The 20593-nt window shown below is 35.3% G+C and overlaps 1 protein-coding gene across 9 annotated transcripts in view; it reads right to left on the bottom strand.

The window, feature by feature from the left end:
- WNK1 (WNK lysine deficient protein kinase 1) overlaps positions 1 to 20593 on the bottom strand; it is a 150723-nt gene that overhangs the window by 46260 nt on the left and 83870 nt on the right. For 7 of the 9 annotated variants that reach the window (XM_044228043.1, XM_044228034.1, XM_044228037.1 and 4 more), the window contains exon 5: positions 2110 to 2198. In XM_044228043.1, coding sequence (XP_044083978.1) covers positions 2110 to 2198 — 89 coding nt within the window. Of the gene's footprint in view, positions 1 to 2109; positions 2199 to 2420; positions 2442 to 6591; positions 7025 to 20593 lie in introns of those variants that run through there. The other 2 variants (XM_044228041.1, XM_044228042.1) reach the window with 2 other exon arrangements.

Raw genomic sequence — 20593 nt, 5'->3', positions numbered from 1 at the left:
ATAACTCATTTCTATATTGCTTCATGTGAATAGTGATTATAGCTTTACTCTCAAGTTATACAACATCACTTATAAATAAGAGCTGAGAGCAATGCTTTTTAATCAAAGTGATCTAATCTCATATTAGTTAACAATGTACTAACAATGGCAAGTAATATACAGCATGTCATAGCTTCAAAATACCACATAATTTATGTAGAATTTATAGTTAACAAATACTTCTCTTTTTTATGATCCTATCTGATCCTTGACCAATACCCAATGAGATATTATTTTCTGATTTTTAGGAAACAGAGGCTTAGAGAGGTGAAAATCTTGCTCATAGTTATAAGCCTCAAATGGTTGAATCAAAATTTGAAAGTAAGTTTTCTGATTTCTAGTTCTTTACCTTCTACTACAACTTTATTTACCACAATAAATTCTCTTTTAATTCCTTGTTCGACAATTTGTGTAATAGGCAAGATGTCTGACTGTAGAATAATCTTTAGATAAATGGTTTCAAAATACCAGTAATCTAGTAAACTGTACCATCCAGAAAAGAAACAGAGTAGTATATTCTAAGACTGGAAACAAATATTCCTTTGTTTATAGTAAAAAAAAGTTCTTAAGAGAGATGAAGGACTCTCCTTTTCAAACACTGTGTATAAATTAGAAACCCAAACTAAATTCCTACTAAACAGCCTTAAAGATCATGATGTTAAGCTCTTCCAAATAACAAAGTTATAAAAAGAGTATGAGACTGGAGAAGTGAAGATACTGAATTCTTTAATTTGGTTGATACACCTTATCACTCACATTGTTCAGGAGGTAGATTATGCTCAATTTACAATTTATATTTATACTTGCTAGTCTACTTTTTCTTTTTTGGAAGGTGAGTGGGGATGGTAAGGGTAGATTATTTTTTAAAAACAGACACTGGATCTTTGCCATGCCTAGCGGGTGATGAATCAGCTATATGACAGATCAGATACTTGCCACTCCTCTGAGAAAAGTCCTGTTAGTACAAATGACTAAGCCAAATCTCCTCCTAAGCTTTGGGCAAAGGTGTCTCTTTTTACTGAAAGGAATGCTGATGTTTTGCTCTTCAATTCTGGCATAATGTCAGCAAATCAAGATGTGTAGTTGAGCTGATTTTAAAAAGCCAAGATTTTATTTCACCTTTTAGAATTCAAGGGGTAAAGAACTAAGCAACAAATCTGGCTAGAGAGAGATTGAACCCTACTGAGTTTTATAAATCATGCTAATGCTTTATAAGTAGTTTATGTTTTATAAGTAGGTCTCACTGAATATAACAGCTATGTTCAAGGTGGTTTTGGTTCACTTAAACTCTACCATATCACATTTTTACATTTCACTCTATCAAATCTCAATACTATCTTAAATGGATAGAACTCTTCTTTTTTTTTTTTTTAAGATTTTTAAAAAATTTTATTACTTTTTAAAAAAAGATTTTATTTATTTATTTGACAGACAGAGATCACAAGTAGGCAGAGAGGCAGGCGGGGTGGGTGTGGGTGGGTGGGTAGGAAGCAGGCTCCCTGCTGAGCAAAGAACCCAATGTAGAGCTCAATCCCAGGACCCTGAGATCATGACCCAAGCTGAAGGCAGAGGCTTAACCCACTGAGCCACCCACGCACCCCTACTTTATTTTATTTTTAAAGATTTTATTTATTTGACCGAGAGACACAGTGAGAGAGGGAAAGTGAGAGAGGGAACACAAGCAGAGGCAGTGGGAGAGGTAGAAGCAGGTTTCCTGCTGAGCAGGGAGCCCTACGTGGGGCTGGATCCCAGGACCCTGGGATCAGGACCTGAGCTGAAGGCAGACGCTTAACAACTGAGCCACCCAGGTGCCCCTATTTTATTTTTTAAGTAAATTCTACACCCAGTGTAGGGCTTGAATTCACCCCCTGAGATCAAGAGTAGCATGTCTACTGACTGAACTAGCCAGGCACTCCCAGAACTCTACTTTTAAAGATATTTACATGACATAAATAGAGAAATTAATCACAAGTAAAGTATTAAATACACTTTAGATGGAATATTGTATTCAGAGGATACTATTACATTTTAGGTTTTTAAACAATACTTAAGTCCAAAGTGGCAACTTACCTTTCATCTTTGTTTTGCCGTATGCATCCTTCAATAATTTCCTTCACTTCAGGAATTGCTACTTTGTCAAAACTGGCAGGCTTCACCCCCTGAGAAACATGAAAATAGCAGCAGAAACAGATCAATAAAGGCAAGTTCTTTGAACTTTGATTCTGAATTGCCTCTTAAGGTTCTATTAGATTGTCTTTTCACCATCCTGTTTTTTTTCTGATTTGCCTGCAGGAGCTGGTCCACTGCAGGGACAGAGTTGGGTAGTGGCAATTTAGCTCCCATAAGAAAACAAGGAACAGTCAGATAGTGCAGTCACTTACTTCCATGGACTCCACATATAAGTACAGAAAAACTGAGGCTGTTGTCACTATCTTTCTGCTGTGTTTCAGGTAAAGGAAGTTACTGGCTGAAGAGAAGGCCTAAATGTTCTAAATGGTTAGATCTTTTGTGCAGCCTTGTTCCTTAACACATTAATCAACACAGTATTTAACTACTTTGAATAGTGAATCCATGAATGGGCATGAATTCACATGCTTAGTTTGGCAGGTATTCTATTACCACAGTACTCCAACAAACTCAACAAGTATAGGAGTTAAGGATTTGGATTGGTTTGGCATGATAAAAGAACAAATTGTCTTGTACATACGAAACATAAAATGAAAAGTGATAGACTCAAATAAAAGAGGATTTCTAATTAATTTCAGAAGAAAACTCAATACCACTATAATATATAATACTATACAGTATTCTAGTAGTATTTTAGAATCTTCATTAACATAAATTTTTTGCAAATAAAAATTTCATCAATGTGTGGAAAATATATGTAAGATGTAACAAACAATCTTGAAAGATGACATGGAGAAAAAGTCTCATTTTTTCTACCCACCCTAAGTAACCACATGGATTGATGCAGCTGCACTAATATACTGCCCAAGTAGCACTGTAAGTCTCTAAACACATAAAACACAAGGAATGGGAAATAAGGGAGAGGGACTAGAAAAGTTAGAATACAGTATATAAAGTTTAATCATCTATAGTCTCAGTGGTAAGATAGATTAAAACAGAATTAGTGATAATAATTTGGTAAATCATATAACCTCTCATAGACAGAAATGAAATGCATCATATGGTTAGCACTAAAAAGTCTTTAAATACTGGAGTTGTGATGGGGTAATTCTCATCAATTTTTTAATTGCATTATTCAAAATCCCTGATTTAGAAGATTCTACCTCTATCTCTAGGGCTAACTTTCTACACCAAGAAACTGTCAGTAGGGCTGGCCCTAAAGTTAAATCCATGCATTTAAAAGGTTAGTTTCTTTCTTTTTTTAAAAAAAGATTTTATTTATTTATTTGTCAGAGAGAGAGAGAGAGAGAGAACGCATGCATCAAGTCAGAAGAGGGACAAAGGGAGAAGCAGGCTCCCCACTGAGCAGGGATCGCAATGTGGGACCCTGGGATCATGATCTGAGCTGAAGGCAGATGCTTAATTGACTGAGCCATGCAGGCATCCCTTAAAGGTTAGTTTCTAAGTACTGACTAAAAGGTCACAATTTTCTTCAATCTTCTTATTTTTCAAATCCAGCTAAGTTTTCCCAACTGGTCTTTGACGTCATACAATAATTCTAATGAGAACAAGAAAATGTTGTTGAAGCTAAAAAGCCGCTTTAATTGAGCAAACTGGTATGCTATTTCAGACTAAGGCTTGAGAAAATATGAACTGTTTTAAGAAAAAAATGAATGACACAGTCTAAAAGTCCTCTGGTAGTAGAAACACTGGAGACTTTGTGTTTGTTCATTTTTAATGTTCTACAACAAACATGTAAAACTGTGTAAAAGCAAACTTTAAAGATGCTATTTATAAACATAATGTGAAGAGCAATCTAAAATACCTCATATTAAGTCTGCAGAGCATTTACTATTGGCAAGAATTATCTAAAAGAATGTTCTCTGGTAAAACTGGAACACTTTTATACATATTTGGCCTTTGCAGGTAGGGACAACTCAAGTATTACAGGAAAATCGCTAAAGAGAATATAGAATATGATTAGGAGAAATGCTTTTTCTATAAACGTATATATTTTAGGGGAATGCAGTTTAGTCTTCTGGCAGTAAGACTACATATTAATAAAACACACATGCATTGATTATATTAAAAGACTTTCCTGTTCTGATTTATAGGCATCTTGAAAAGATGATTTCAGATTCCTTGCCTAGCAAATGGGGATAGTATCTGTACAACTTACATTCATGGCAGCTAGAATCAGATGTAGTATCTAGATTGAAAGCTCTCTGAATTAAGTTTGCTGATCTAAGGCCACTTTTGAATTCAGAGGCAATCTCCAAGGATCAGAAAGCTTAGGGCTAAAAGGAACCAAAGAATTCTCTTGAAAAAGAATCACCAAGATCTATAGTGAACCTACTTTCAACCCTGGTTATCATTAAAAATAAGTAATACTTTAAAAAAAGTAATACTTTTGTTAATCCTACCCATGCTAACATATTTACATTCACTGCTCTACAAACAGGAATTTCTACTAGCTGAACAAATGAGCTATATAATGTCATAACAGCAAAACAAGCAACTGTGAATCACATCTACTAGGTCAAGTTGCTTTCCTAACCTATCCAAGACTCAAATATAGAAAATTCCATACCAATGCTATGTAACATTCTGATGCCACTGCCAACTTAAAAAATGTATTTCAGGTACCAAGGGAGCCAATAAAACTGAGATACACCTTACCAGCAAATAGTATTAAAAGATTAATGCAGCTTACTGTTACCCACTTAGATAATGAAAAAGGTAGAAGAAATTTCAGCTACCAGTCAGCTACCATCCAGAAGCTAGGATTATTAAAATATCTGGCTTCTGAATCATTTGAGAAGCAAGAATATATGAGGACTGTATACTGAAAATGACCCTCAAAATGTAAAAATGAGCATGAAACCTCATTAACCCTGAAAGTGATCTACAGAAAAGTTATCTGGGACATCTAAGAGAAAGCTGCTTAAAATAAACAAGTACAGGTTTTGATACATTCATCATACTTACAGGCTTCTTATTCTTAAGAAATGAAAGAACTCAATATATTTAAAAATATTTTTGGTAACTGATGATATTTTAAATTAAAAAATGATCTAAAATTACTCTAAAACATGATTTTAAAACATGATTTTAAGCACCAAAGTAATGATGAGAAAATATTTGGTAATATAAAATTCTGTCTTAATCTTTTCCCCTTTTAGTTCATATATTTCAACAAAGATGATCAATTTGGCGCCTTTAAAATCCTCCTAATGTCCCCTCTTTCCTTTACTTCCTGATTTCACCCCACGAAGTACTATTCTAGTCCAGTTCTGACCAGTAAAGGCAAAGTTTTGCTCACTTATTCTGAATGAGATTTAAAAACACAAAAAGAAGAAAAGAGTACTAAGGTAGATAAGTTAGGCTAATATTTTACACATAAGAAAAATCTGGTTAGAGACATATCCTCTTACCCCATTCTTCTACAGCCAGCAACCCACTGGCTCTAGAAATATTCTTGCTTACTTTTGTAATTCATAGGATCTCTCTTTAGGCATATTATGCTATGTTATGTTTTTTTTGACACAGGAGTAGCATGTTTCTCTGCACTAAACAAAAGTACTTCTTGAGCATCTAATGTATATCAATTTACTTTTGAGTTTATATAAAATTGTGTATTCTCTTAAAACAAAGGCCACTTCTGTGCAATTTTAGAGTATTTAAAAAAAAGAAAGAAAACAATTGTGGCTCTGTCCAAAGTCACATTAAGAGCTGATATAATTGTTTACAAGATGTTGATTTGAACTAAGAAAAATAAAGAAGACATACATGCGTCTTATACACTTAGTTTTTCTTTTAATTCTTATACTTATGGTTTGCCAACTAATCTGCTGGAAAAATAAAAGTGAGTCATAATATAATATTTTCTGTTTCAATATTCTAACTCTTAAGACAGACAGCACTTTTTTTAATAAAGATTTTATTTATTTATTTATTTAACAGAGAGAGAGAGAGAGAGAGAGAGAGAGAGAGGCAGAGAAGCAGAGGCAGAGGCAGAGACACAGTGAAAGGGAAAACAAGCAGAGGAAGTGGGAGAGGGAGAAGCAGGCTTCCCGCTGAGCAGGGAACCTGATGCAGGGCTCAATCCCAGACTCCAGGATCAGGACCGGAGTCCAAGGCAGAAGTTTAATGACTGAGCCACCCAGGTGCCCCTGCACCTGCTTCTTAAAAGTTCAGGTTTCAAATGTGTCAGAGTAACATTTGTATTTTCACAAAAGTAAAAATTTTCCTAACCATTTAGAATTGAGAAAAGCCTCCTTCCTCCTCATACAAAATGTAGTGAAAGTTAACCACAAAAATTCAAGTATTTTAAAAAACATTCTAAAGTAAACAGTTTAGTATTGCTACATATATTACCAAATGGCTATAATATACCTTTTGTACATATTCAAAATTCTTACCCACCTCATTTATACAATCCTTTTGAGGGCAGCAGCAGCAATGAGAATTTATGATGACAAACACTGAGCAAAAGTCTTTCTTTGTAAAATCCATCACAAAAGGCAAAACAGACTTGTATATAGTTAGAGAAAAAGGGGGGGGAACGGGTAAGATGGAAATTAACAGTAAATTAGCCTACAGCATAAGCAAGGCAGACATCAAAATCAGACTGAAGCATAGTTTCTAGTTTAACACTAGCCATGCTTCTCCAACTCTCAGACATGAGTTTAACTATGCTCAGCCAATAGTTCTAGATTGGCCCTTTAAACAAACCTACATGCTGAACAGCAGGGAAACTGTTCTGCTCCTGCTCCTGTTTTTCCTCCAAAAGCAATGGATCCCAGGACAAGCAAAAAGAGATTTTAACTTGGTCAAAGCTCCACCCATTATGTTCACAGGTTCTGCCTCCTTGACATCAAAACCCACACTAGGAATCTATTTATCGAAACACTCCCTCACCCCTAATCATGTTCGAACTATGCTTTTAAAGGAAAATGGCTCAACAACCAAAATGTAAACTCTGAATATGTAGCCAAAAGAACACTGTTCAAGGAAATCACAATACCAGAGTTGGGTTCTCAGGTCTACTTCTCATATACCAAGTCTGTGTGTGCAACCTGGGCCATATCCCTTAAACTCAGATGAAAACTGTGGGTAATAGTTTACCTAAATTACCTAATTTAAATGTTTACCTACTTGAAAAAGAGGTGATATTAAAGCCTTACTACTCTCTCATGGTACATTAAAAAAAAAAAAAAACCAGCTGTGAATTAGTAAATAAAATTGGTAAGAATTTATTCTTCTCCCTTCCCTTCTATTGAAAGCCTCACTGTGCATTTATAACTAAAGATATTTGCATTTACCAGGAAGATCTCATGGACCCAAATAACTACTACTTTAGTGATTAAAAAAAGGTTTTTCTTCATGGCATTAACAAAGATGGCAGAAAAAGCACCTTTAAGTGCACTGTCAGTATGGCTAACAGAATAAAGTCTATCCCTCGTAATGTGGTAAGCTGGAATCCTCATCAAGACAGTGGGTATTAATGCTTTAATTATTCAATAACAGTAACATAAGATAAGGGCTTAGAAGCTATTTGGTAGGAAGACTTCTACTCTAAAGACTAGAAATAACTATTTTTTTTTTTCTAATGACTACTAATTCTAACAAGCCACCTCAAAGTAGATGCCATTGATCTCTGGTTCAACATAATTCATCATTACTAAGTAGGTAGTCTAAAATGACAGGTATGGGTCAGAAATACAATAAATGTGGTCCAGCATTACTTTTAACTTAAATGTTTGAGTAAGCCTGCTTAGGACCTAGCTAAATGAAAATGAAAGAGCTAGAAAATAGGTGATTTGTTGCTTGGCTTTTAAAACTGCTGGGCAACACATAAAACCACGGTGAGATCACTTTTTTTGGACGAAGGCATAATACAGGCACAAATATCTAGATCTATAAAGACCAGTCTTTTCTATATTCAAAATAAGAATTTTCAACATATACAATAAAAATACCATCCGCATACAGACAACAGTTAACACATCTCAGCTCTAATTCCTCCTTTATTTATTTATTTATTTGGTTTTTTAAAAAGGTTTTATTTATTTATTTGACAGACAGAGATCACAAGGAGGCAGAGAGAGAGGAGGAAGCAGGCTCCCTGCTGAGCAGTGAGCCCATGCGGGGCTCGATCCCAGGACCCTGGGATCATGACCTGAGCCGAAGGCAGAGGCTTTAACCCACTGAGCCACCCAGGTGCCCCTCTAATTCCTCTTAAAGTCAGTGTTTTTCTCTACATTTCCTCATCTTTCAATGGTACCATCCCTATTTTCATGATTCAGAATAGAAAAATCATTTTTAGATGCTTCTTCTCCCAAAATATTTAAGTACTATTTTTCTCTATGAGCTCTTTAAACAAAGATAAAAAAGCAACTGGTAAACACTTCTGCTACTAGCATTCCTAACTGTGCCTCCAACAGTCAAAGATCTCTGGCCAGGCAAAATTAGATTTTTACTTATTTCTTTGTTACCTCTCAAAGTCATTGCTTCTTTTAACAATTGTGACCACCAAAGTCCAGTCACCTCTTTAAACTTAACCTTTTTAAGATGGGCTTCACTCTTTCCATTCTCTCCATCTCCTATTTGTATTTTATTTTGTGGCCAGCTCAGTCATCTGGCTTCATTTAATCAACTAACATTTAGCTATTTCCAGTCACCTGACATCATTTAACTCACACCACACTACTCAAAACTGGTTAAAAGTTCTCCATATCTAAAGATGGCCATGGGATCACAGACCTAGGAAGACTAAGAGTGAGAGTTCCTACTTGTTCAAATGAGACAATTTTCGGCCCAGAGAGATTAATGCCATGTTAAAGCTAGAATTAACTAATTAATTCAACTGGCAACTGTGGAGTAACACATCTACCCTACTCTAGTCATTATTAGATACCTGCCAGATACACTGTATTATCTTCAGAACCTAGAATAAAACAGTCTGTTTCTGTGGGTAAGGGCCTTATAAACGGTAAAGTAAACTAGAGACCATGCCTAGCTCAATGCTACTTCAGTTCACGTAGCAGTCCTCCTTAATTTCCTTAATCTGGTGTGAAAAACCCTCACAATCCAACTTCCACCTTCTCCACTCTATTTGACTAGACTATAAGTCCAGTCAAACTGGTTAATTGTTCACCAAGTACTTAGTGCACATTTTCACTGACAAAAATACTCTTCCTACTCCTCCCTTTTTTAGCCAACTGAGTTCTACACTTCTTTTAAGGTATACCACAAATCATATATAATGAGAAGGCTGCAACTACAAAGCATCTATATATGAATCTTTTTGCATGTTAGTTATTTATAAAATACCAGGAAACCCATTATTGCTATAATGTACTTAAATATAGAAACCATCTCTCTATATCCCACTGGTTTTTATTCTATAGTCTAATGCCTTATGAATTATAGACCAACATTCAGTGAGTATAAAAAACCCCAGCTTTTTGAGAAATTCTGAAATAAGAATTTTACAACTGTTCCTTAGTACCTAAAACATTAACAATGATGATCAGAACTGTTTGGTTTAAGATTAAGAGATGGATTAAGAACCTTTAAAATTAATCAAATCACAGAAAAATGGAATGCCTCTGAAAATCAAGCAAAATGCTCCTTAGAGCCCATGATGCACAAAGTTTTTTTTTTTTAACATGTATAATTCAAATTTATTGGATGATAACAGGAATAAAATTTATAAAGGAACCATTTTTCAGCTAATTCCAGTGGATTTAGTACTCTGGGATCGCATAAAAAATTCCAGCTGCTAAAGAAAAAAATACAAAGTTTCCCTCAATTTTTCAAACATGATCTAATCAGGAATCAGCCTCAATTGTTTCTATAAAAAAAAAAATGGAGTGAACTGTAATCTGTTATATAAAAAACTAAAAGGAATTTCACCCTAACTGCCTTAATTCTGTTTTTCCCAGACAGAATGTTCAAACCTTGCAATCCAATGGCTAATAGAATCAGTGACAAAGTCAAATTACACAAACAAAGTAATTAAAAATCCCCATTATTTCTAACTTGGTTGTTATGAGGCTGGATTCGGCCAGATTCTTATTGGTATGAACCATTAGTTTACAGGAATTTGAGCATACCTTATGATCCCATTGGAAAACAAACCTCTTCAAACTCTATACCAAATCTAGCTAGTTCAATCAAAGGAAATTAGTTTACCTCATGATTCCGCAAGGCTCATTACTCTCTGGATACATGAAAGCTTGTGTGTGGCTCCAACCTAAAGTGTACTATCCTTCATATAAAAAATTGATGCCATTGCTTACTGTAGTTTCTATTCTTTTAATAGCAGACAAAAATTGTGCTAAGGACATTACTACTCTTACTCGGATTTTCTCATTACCAATGGCAGATTTTCAAGATAACTGAAGTTTTTCTCCTTTAAACAGGGATCATGAGCCCTCTCTATTGGGCTCAAACCTGTAATAACAGCCTTATGCTGCCCGTGTACCCTAATTTTTTTATGCTCAGATTTTTTTCCCATTGAGGTCTAAAAAAAAGTTTAAAAAGCAAAAACAGGCCAAGAAAAAATATTAAGGTTTGCATTAATGTCATGTTAGAGATGCTTGATTTCTGACACTACCATCAGCACCACTACTGCTATTATTATTACTACTATTTCTCCTTCATGTCCTTGAGACAAAATGCTTAACTTCTGATTCTATTATCTGTGAAATGAAGATATTATCTACTTAGCAGGAAAAAAATAATATAGTATATGTAAAGCACTTTCCAAGGTTACTGGCAAGAAGCAAGATTAAAAATAAACATTAGCTCATTCATTCTGTTCTAAAACTTGACTTATTTTAAGTTCATTAAACACATTTTAATAACTGCAAATTACTGAATGTCACTGGATAAAGAATGGACCAAGAGACAATTTAATACACTACTAAGCATGTCATAATGATGTTAATGCTAACAACAGCAATACCTACTAAGTACGGATTGATTAACTGTATGTGAGGCACGTGTCTATGTTCTACATACATTTCTCATTTAATCTTCATAAACCCCTTAGGTTCATAGAAGTTAAATAACTTACTCAAGGTATCACAGCTAGGAAATGACATGGCTGGGATTTAAACTTAAGGAGACACAGCTCCAGAGACCTCCTAGGCAACGTAAAAGTGGCTTTCACTCTCTACAATTCTGTATACATTTCACAAAATCTGAGCTCTATGACCTGTCAGTCTCTAAACACTAGGAATAGAGCAAAGAACAAGACAAATAAAACCCCCAACCCACAGAATATGTATTCTAATTGGGGTTTTAGATGAATACTGTAAGGCTGTGATAAAAGCCATAAAGAAGGGGTGCTTGGGTGGCTCAGTGGGTTAAGCCTCTGCCTTCAGCTCAGGTCATGATCTCGGGGTCCTGAGACTGAGTCCCGCATCGGGCTCTGCTCCGCAGGAAGCCTGCTTCCTCCTCTCTCTCTCTGCCTGCCTCTGCCTACTTGTGATCTCTGTCTGTCAGATAAATAAATAAATTCTTAAAAAAAAAAAGCCATAAAGAAAATAATAAAAGGAACAGAAATAAAGTGTGTATGCACTGAAAAATATTTTAGAGAGGGTGGGCAAGGAAAGCTTCTCTGAGAAAGTAACATTTCAGGTACAGACCTGAAAAAACTGCATGTACATGAAACAATTTATTATTAGTGCACTATAGAACACAATTGTTAAGCCACAGTGTACATTTACCCCCTCCAAATCAGCACTTACACAGACAGGTTTAAATAACTTTAGGTCACAGATTGACACTGAAATTGACCTGGATTCAGTATAGTATTTTGATATGAGCAAAGCATATAGATTCATACAGTATTTTGATATGGGTACAGGATCTGGGATCAGATAACAGAAATAACAGAATGCTCTCTCATCTTCTAGATATGTAATCTTGGGCTAGCCTTCTTGGGCTTCAGACCTTTATTTATAAAACGTTGATAAGAGTAGCAATTACTCACTTCCCACTCCAGGTTGTTGGAAGAGTTGCAAAGTGTTTTATGCAAGATCTGGTACAAAAGGATGTTTATTTATTAATATTTACATTGCTATCACACATATTTGTATGACAGGGCACCACTGCAGGATCCGACATGTAGTAGTGGACTGATCTACAGAGGAAAAAAGAAACCTGTCCTTGAAGGGCTCAGTTCTAATGGGGGGACAACAGTTAGTATCAAATAATAATTATTATTTTAATAAAACAGAGGTAGAATATGATGGGAACATAGAAGAATGATATTGGCATGACTTTCTTCCAAGAATGCAAAAATATTTCTGATAAAAAGTGCCAGGGCGCTGAAGCTACTGGTAATTACTTCATATAAAATTTGTCTCACCACCTCTGTGACAGGGGGGCCAATAAAGTTCTCAACTTACTTTTCCAGGAATACTGTCTTTGACCCTCTAAAGGAGATCAAATACGCTACTTCCTTATGTCTATAAAATCCATCTGCTTTAGTGTAATTACTACTTCAATGTTTACTGATTACTAATAGGGTATACATAGTAGATCTGGGATGGAAACCAGAAATATGGAGCGATAAGGGCACTGTATGGTGGTGGTGGTAAGGGAATGACAGGGCGGGGGGAATTTGCATTAGGGAGGCCTATGATCTCTCAATAGATAACCAAGCACGCTTCCTTTATAAATGTGTAATAGTTAGGCAGGGATGCTAACATTTACTTAAAAAAAAAAAAATTAGTTAAATTTATATCCAAGGCCGACTCAAGATGGATTTCACCACAACAGTCATCACTAACTGTTTATATAATTACATAAATCATTGTATAAGCTAGGGATTGACTTCAATCCCCCATGTTTATCTTAGCACCCAAAACATGAGAAAACCTTTAGAAAACTAAAAAAGGACACAGCCATTTTTAATTCTTCATTGGAAGCCAGAAGATGGGGATGGAGATTGGTGAAATCAAGACATTTCCCAGATAAGAAATATAATGACTGATAGGACAGAATAAGGGACTAGATACTACAGAGCTAAATTTTCAGAGCTGAGAGGAAAATAAAGAGCGAGCATGGGTGTGTTCTAGAGTGGGGGATGGGAACAGGAAGAGGGAAAGAGAGAATCTTCAGTGGGCTCCATGCTAGGGTTCAATCCGATGGACCCTGAAATCATGACTTGAGCCAAAATCAAGAGTCACACCACTTAACCGAGTCATGCAGAAGTCCCTAGAAACTAAGGAGTCTAAAAGTTCCAACTGATTTAAAGAACTCCTCAAGCTTTTTATTCCATCTTTTCTACAGCTTGACTTATTTTTTTGCTTTTAAAAAAGCAATTCCTTAAAAAAAAAAAAAAAGCAATTCCTAAATAAGTCAGAAAAAAATGCAATTAAATAGGGTAAAATTTCTAAATCAGTCTGGTTACTTATAATGCTAGTAAAAAGGTCTCAAGAATGACAGAATAATAATTTTCAGTTAACATTTTGGTATTATATTAGTCTATGGTACACATAATTAGAAAGGATCTGAGGTGATCAGTTTCTACTCACACTTCTCAAACTTCAGTGTACACATGAATCATCTTTGGATATCGTAAAATGCCAGGTTTTGATCTGATTTGTCTGGGATGGGGTTGAAATTTTACATTTTCAACAAGTGCCCTAGGATACCAAATCTGCTCGTCTGGGAACTACACTTTGCAGAGCAAAGATCTAATCAGAGACTCTCAGTGTATAGTATTCAAAACTCTATCAGAGGATCTACGAGGTGTCTCTCTTCCAATGACATATCTGCATTAGGCCAGATTTTCTTTATACATTTCAACCAAATAAAAAATACTGTAATTGATTTCATACAGAAACAGATACAAGAACCCAACTGTCTTCTTTCTGACCAGACATTAAAGACAGTTGCAAAAATGTAAAAATGCTGTTCTTTTCACTAAATCTTTAAAATTAGTTTTGGAGAAAATCGTATTTTGCAAAAATGTTATTGATGTCAACATATATTGGGCTTTTTATATTATTAATCAATACATTATAAAATTTGGTGTTAATTTCTAATATGGTAAAATAGATATAACACAAATGAAAGCTCTTTGGGGTCTTCAGTAATTTTTATGAGTATAAAAAGGTCCTGATAAAAAAAGTCTGACAGCCACTGAACTAAATCATTCAAGTCTGGTAGCTGCTATCTTAATCTCCTCAAAAAATTTTAATGGATAGAATCTCAAACCTCTGCAGGCCTTTGTAATGTTGTATAATCTTATCAAGTTCTTTATCATGAATTATGATTTTTCTTCCTTTTTATTTAGTCTCCTCTAGGTTAAAGAAAACAATTGCTGAGCTCCTCCCTCTTTTAATTAGCATGTTAAGTCCCTTCACTCAAGAAATCTAAAGGAACAGGTATCCTTGCTTTGAAAGTTTGTATTACGCCACTTTGCTTTTATGAAAGACCTACCTTAGTACCTGTTTTCACTAACCGAAAGAAAACCAAAGAGAACTTTTGCTTTTATGAAAAAGGGCAAAAAGTGAAAACAGAATTCAGGGCTTATTTTGCAGTGAGCCAGTAAAGACACAGTACATACCCTGAGCAGCAAGAATGGCAATGCCAAGCTCCGTCCCCTGGGAGCTACATTCAGCATCAAGATACTATAGCTTTGAATTGTGCCTATGAACACCTGTGCTTTATCTTGACTTATTTTATGTGTTTGTTAGCAAGATATGTCCTAAGGTATTAGAAAAAAGCCTGAGAGTGGTTATTTTCAGGGTTTGAGTACTCAAAATATTTTAATATAAAGTCTTTCACTTTATGCCTTTGCACTAATAAAAGATTGCACAGGAATGCTCTGCTTATGGATAGTGAAGGAAACCTATAGCTCTTAAAAGTGAAAATGATGGGTCTCAATCAGAAAGGTCTCATGAATCAGGAGCTGCCTGAAACATTTGAGGTTTTTTTTTTTTTTTTTAAGATTTCACCATTTATTTGAGAGAGAGACAGAGTGTAAGAGAGCACAAACTGTGGAGAGGGAAAAGCAGGCTGCTCATCGAACAGGGAGCCTGATATGGGGCTCAATCCCAGGATCCTGGGATCGTGATGTGAGCCAAAGGCAGCCACCCAACCGACTGAGCCACCCAGGTGGCTGGAAACATTCGAGGTATTAATAAGTGAAATTATGATCTGGTTTTCCCTATGAAATCTCAGAAAAGAAAGTGCAAGTGATCATAGTGTTAAAAAATAATGGTGAAATTCTTCAACAAAATACAGACCTAGCCTCGTAATGGAAAGAGTTACTTATAAAATAGTTGTTTAGAAATTACAACTATGAGGGGCGCCTGGATGGCACAGTTGGTTAGCATCCAACTCTTGGTTTTAGCTCAGGCTGTGATCTGATGGTCCTGGGATGAGCCCTACGTTCAGCTCCACACTCAGCACAGAGTCTGCCTGAAAGTCTATTTCCTTCTGCCCCTCCTGTTCGTGCTCTCTAAAATAAATAAATAAATATTTTTTTAAAATTACAAATAAGAGATTTGAGAATCAATGGAAAAGTATGTGTATAGATGGCTTTCTTGAATACACTTCAAATCCTGGAATCTTGATTTTTTCTAATTATTAAAGTCATTGTTTCCAGCTCTACTTGTACCAAATAGTTTTACTCATCCTATAATATGTATTGCTTTTATATGTGTATCAGCTTCTACTTGTTATGATTCAATTTCATTTTAGGATAATTTTGTTAATACTTCAAAGGTGGCCTTATGTTTCATTCCTCTTTTGCAAGGTAAATTCAAACTTCCAAACTTAGACAATGTCTGACTGCCTATATTTGGGATTCCTTAAGTTAACAATCATTTATTCTCAAAATATTACTAAGTGCCTACAATGTTCCATATGCTATGCTATCAACAGAATATGTGTAAACAAAGACTTGATAAATCAGACTCTGGGACATTATATATGTCTTTTAAGACATTATACATTTCATGCTTTCTGTTCCCAGTCCCTCTCCAGAAGGGACGGTAGCTATAGGTTCAAACGGTTTAACAAAGAGAAAAGGAGGAAGAAATAAAATTTGCCGAACATAACAAATGTGGTATAGTTATATAATGGAATATTATTCAGTCATAAGAAAAGATGAAATGCAGATGAAAAGAATGAAATACATGCTACAACATGGGTAAACCCTGAAAACACTTAGCTAATGTTTTCAAAGCCTAATACAAAAGACCTAACAGAAAATGTGTAACACAAAAGGTCATATATCATATGATTCCATTTGTAAGAAATATCCACAACAGGCAAATCAAATCCAGAGACATAAAGTAGATTAGTGGTTGACAGGGCCTCAGTGGAAGGGGGAATGGAGAGTGACTGCCAAGAGGTACAGAATTTCTTTTTGGGGGTGAAAGGTTCAATATGAATATATTAAAAAACTGAATTGTACATCTTAAACTATTTCAGTGATAAATTTATGGTATGTGAATTTTTTCTTTCTTTCTTTCTTTCTTTTTTTTTTCTTTAAAGATTTTATTTATTTATTTGACAGAGATGACAAGTAGGCAGAGAGGCAGGCAGAGGTGGGGGAGAAGCAGGCTCCATTCTGAGCAAAGAGCCCGATGCGGGGCTTGATCCCAGGACCCTGGGATCACGACCTGAGCTGAATGTAGAGGCTTTAACCCACTGAGCCATCCAGGCACCCTGGTATGTGAATTTTTTCTTAAAACATGGTGAAAAACTGAAAACAGGCTACATACTATACTAAGAATATGGAAAAGTGGTATTGGTCTTTTTCAGTTCTATTACATTAACATGAAAAACTCTCATTTAAGAAGGGGATTTTGAGCTTGGATCTGCATCTGCAAAAAAAGATACTTTTGTGAGGGGTGTCTGGGTGGCTTAGTCATGATCCCTTGAGACATTTTCAATATCAACCTTGATTTAGAGAAATAATAAAGTAAGTTAATTTGCAAGATTAATCAGAGAGACTTATCACTAAATAACAGACAGCCCAGTCAATACCTATTTCGAGTCTCTAACAACAGGTTACAAAACAGCAGAGCCATTTTCTGCTGGTACATAACAAAATTTACCCCCTTTTCAAAAGAGAAATATTTTAAGACCAACAAAGGAGGCTGGTATGTTAAGAGTGCTTAAATACATGATTATCTAATGTGTATTTCATCTACCCAGTCTGTTTGATATAAGAAAAAAACATTCAGGGACACCTGGGTGGCTCAGCTGGGTAAGCATCTGCCTTCAGCCCAGGTCATGATCCCAGGGTCCTGGGATTGAGCCCCACATCGTCGGGCTCCATGCTTAGTGGGAAGCATGCTTCTCCCTTCCCCACGCCTCCTGCTTGTGTTCCCTCTCTCACTTTGTGTCTCTCTCTCAAATAAATAAATAAAATCTTCTAAAAAAAAATTTGTTGGGTTGAATTCTTGCCCTCCCAAAAGATACGTTAAAATTCCAACCCTCAGTATCTCAGAATCTGACCTTATTTGAAAACAGATAATTGCGATTACAGGTACAACCCCAGAGTGGGGTGGGCCCTTAATACACTCTGACTGGTGTCCTTCTAAGAAGAGAAGACACAGAAAGATGAGGAAGGACCACCATGTGAGACAGACACTGAAGTGCTGCAGATGCAAGCCAAGAAATGCTAAGGATTGCTAGCTAACCATCAGAAGGTAAGAGGCAACAAAAAAAGTACTTCCCTCCACATGTCAGAGAGCATGACCTTGCTATAACCTTGATTTTGGATCTCTGGCCTCAGAATTGTGAGACAATAAATTTCTGCCGGTTTAAACCATCCAGTTTGTGGCCCTTTGTTATAACAACTCCCAATGCTCAAATACTTGGTGAACCAATTTATACTTCAGGTGTATACAGTTTCCTGTGTGTCCCAAATCTCAAGTCTTCCTTGAAAGTTAGCTAAAAAAAAATTAATATGTGTGGATGTGGTAATGTAATATGATAAAATAGATGACTAAATTCACATATTTGAATTCAAAAAAGGATCTGACAGGACCCTATCAAAACAAGTGGGTCAAAAATTTTAAAAATTAACTAAAAAAAAGTAGGTGGTTCAAATTTGTTTTAGTGTAGTATTTTGTCAACTAGTCTGTCATTTCTAGCAAAATCAGGAGAGTTAATGAAAGGAAATAAAATCCCAGGCAATTTTTTTAAAAAGGGCAAATTACCCTTAGGAAATGTAACATATACATACATATATACATACATACATGTAATTCACTTATAAAATTACTTATTATTCTTCTAGCTAATTTTTTAAAAAAGATTTTATTTATTTATTTGACAGAGAGAGAGATCATAAGTAGGCGGGGGGTGGGGGGGGGAAGCAGGCTCCTCGCTGAGCAGAGAGCCTGATGTGGGGTTTGATCCTAGGACCCTGAGATCATGACCTGAGCTGAAGGCAGAGGCTTTACCCACTGAGCCACCCAGGCCCCCCTATAGTTAATTTTTAAAACTAAACTCTTATTGGTTATTTCACTGAAAAAGTTGAGAACTATGTGTTTATCTTCTCTTATACAGATTGTGTAATTATCGTGGGGGGGGAATATGACATATCAAGAGACAGGTCTCTTTTTTCAACATTAGAAAATTCCCAGAAACCAACCACTACCCAGTCTTTTGTTTTTTCAACTTTATCCCTAAATTCTGTTCATTAAACTAAGAGTCAGCCTTTTTTAAAAAAATTCTTTCTCACAAGTAAAGCATATACCCATACTTGCCAAGCCTTATGTTTTTTTTAAAGAACTATATTTGCAGATTCAATTATCTTGTATATAGAAAATCCTAAGGAATCTACTAAAAAACTATTATAAATTCAAGTAAGTTTGTCAGTTTCAAAACCAGTATGCAAAAATTAATAGTATTTGTAATGTACAATCAAAAATTGAAATAAAAAACTCAATTCCATTTATAATAGAATCCCCCCCAAATACATTATTCAGGAATAAACATAATAAAAAAAGTAGAAGACTTATACTCTGAAAACTACAAAACACCACGGAAAGAAATTACAAAAGATCTAAGTAAATGGAAAAACATCCCATGTTCATGAACTAGAAGACTCAGGATGGTTGTCATGTGTCCAAATTCATCTACAGATTCAACGCCATATGTGCCAGGATCCCAGCTGAACTACAAAAATTGACAAGCTGACTCTAAAATTTATATAGAGTTGCAAAGGACCAAGAAGAGCCAAAACCTGAAGAATAAATAGAAAGACTCACACTTAACGAATTCAAAACTTACTACAAAGCAAGACATACAGATCCATGGAACAGAATTGAGGGTCCAGGAGTAACTTCATGTGCTTATGGTCAACTGCTTCTCAGCAAGGGTGAAATCATTCAATGGAGAAATAATAGTCTTCTCAACAAAGGGTAGTGGGACAGTTGGATAGTTGTCATAAGCAAAAGAATCAAGTTAAAACCCTTACCTCACACCACATACAAAAATTATCTCAAAATGAAACAAAGGTCTAATTATAAGAACTAAAACTATAAAACTCCTAGAAGAAAATACATGGGGTAAACGTTCATGACTTGAGGTTTGGAAATGGATTCTTAGATATGACACCAAAAGCATGAGAAAAACAAAACATAACATACGTTAAACTCGGCCTCATCAAAATGAGAAACTTTTGTGTCCTAAAGGGCACTAGTAATATAATGACACTATTAAGAAATTACAACTGGGTGTCTGGGGTGGCTTAATCAGTTAAGTGTCTGACTCTTTATTTTGGCTCAGGTCATGATCTCAGGGTCAAGAAAATGAGCCCCGTGTCGGGCTCTGCACTTAGTATGGAGTGTATTTGAAATTCTTTGATTCTCTCTGCCCTTACCCCTGGCTCTCTCTCTCAAATAAATAAATAAATCTTAAAAAAAAAATTATTCAACTGACAGAATGAGAGTAAATAATTGGAAATCATCTATCTCATAAAGGATTTCTATCCAGAATATATGAAGAATTCATACAGCTCAGTAATAAAAAGACAAATAACCCAATTAAAAACCAAGTAAAGGATCTGAATAGTCACTTTTCCAAAGGAGAAAAGACATACAGTTAATAAGCTCTTATCAGCATACTGTAATTAGAAATATTTGCTTACACATTTATCTTCTATATTGGAGCTAGTTTTCTGAAGACAGGGAATATATATGTTATTCATCTTTAATTATTTGATGTCAGGCTCTGAACTTGGTATGTAGCATGTATTTGCATGTGAGACTTATTTTTATATTTGGGATAGTGCTAAAGGTAAAGAAAGAATTAAACAGAAATACTTTGTAGAGATAAGGTTACAAATCTTGAAGAAGAATACAAAGCAGTAAAAATAAACAGCAAGCACCTACATATAGTGCTTATTGTATACTAAGCACCATTTTAAATACTT

Source organism: Neovison vison, chromosome 12 (assembly GCF_020171115.1).
Source record: "Neovison vison isolate M4711 chromosome 12, ASM_NN_V1, whole genome shotgun sequence".
In the NCBI taxonomy this organism is placed as follows: domain Eukaryota; kingdom Metazoa; phylum Chordata; class Mammalia; order Carnivora; family Mustelidae; genus Neogale; species Neogale vison.
This window is presented reverse-complemented; position numbering and strand designations above follow the sequence as displayed.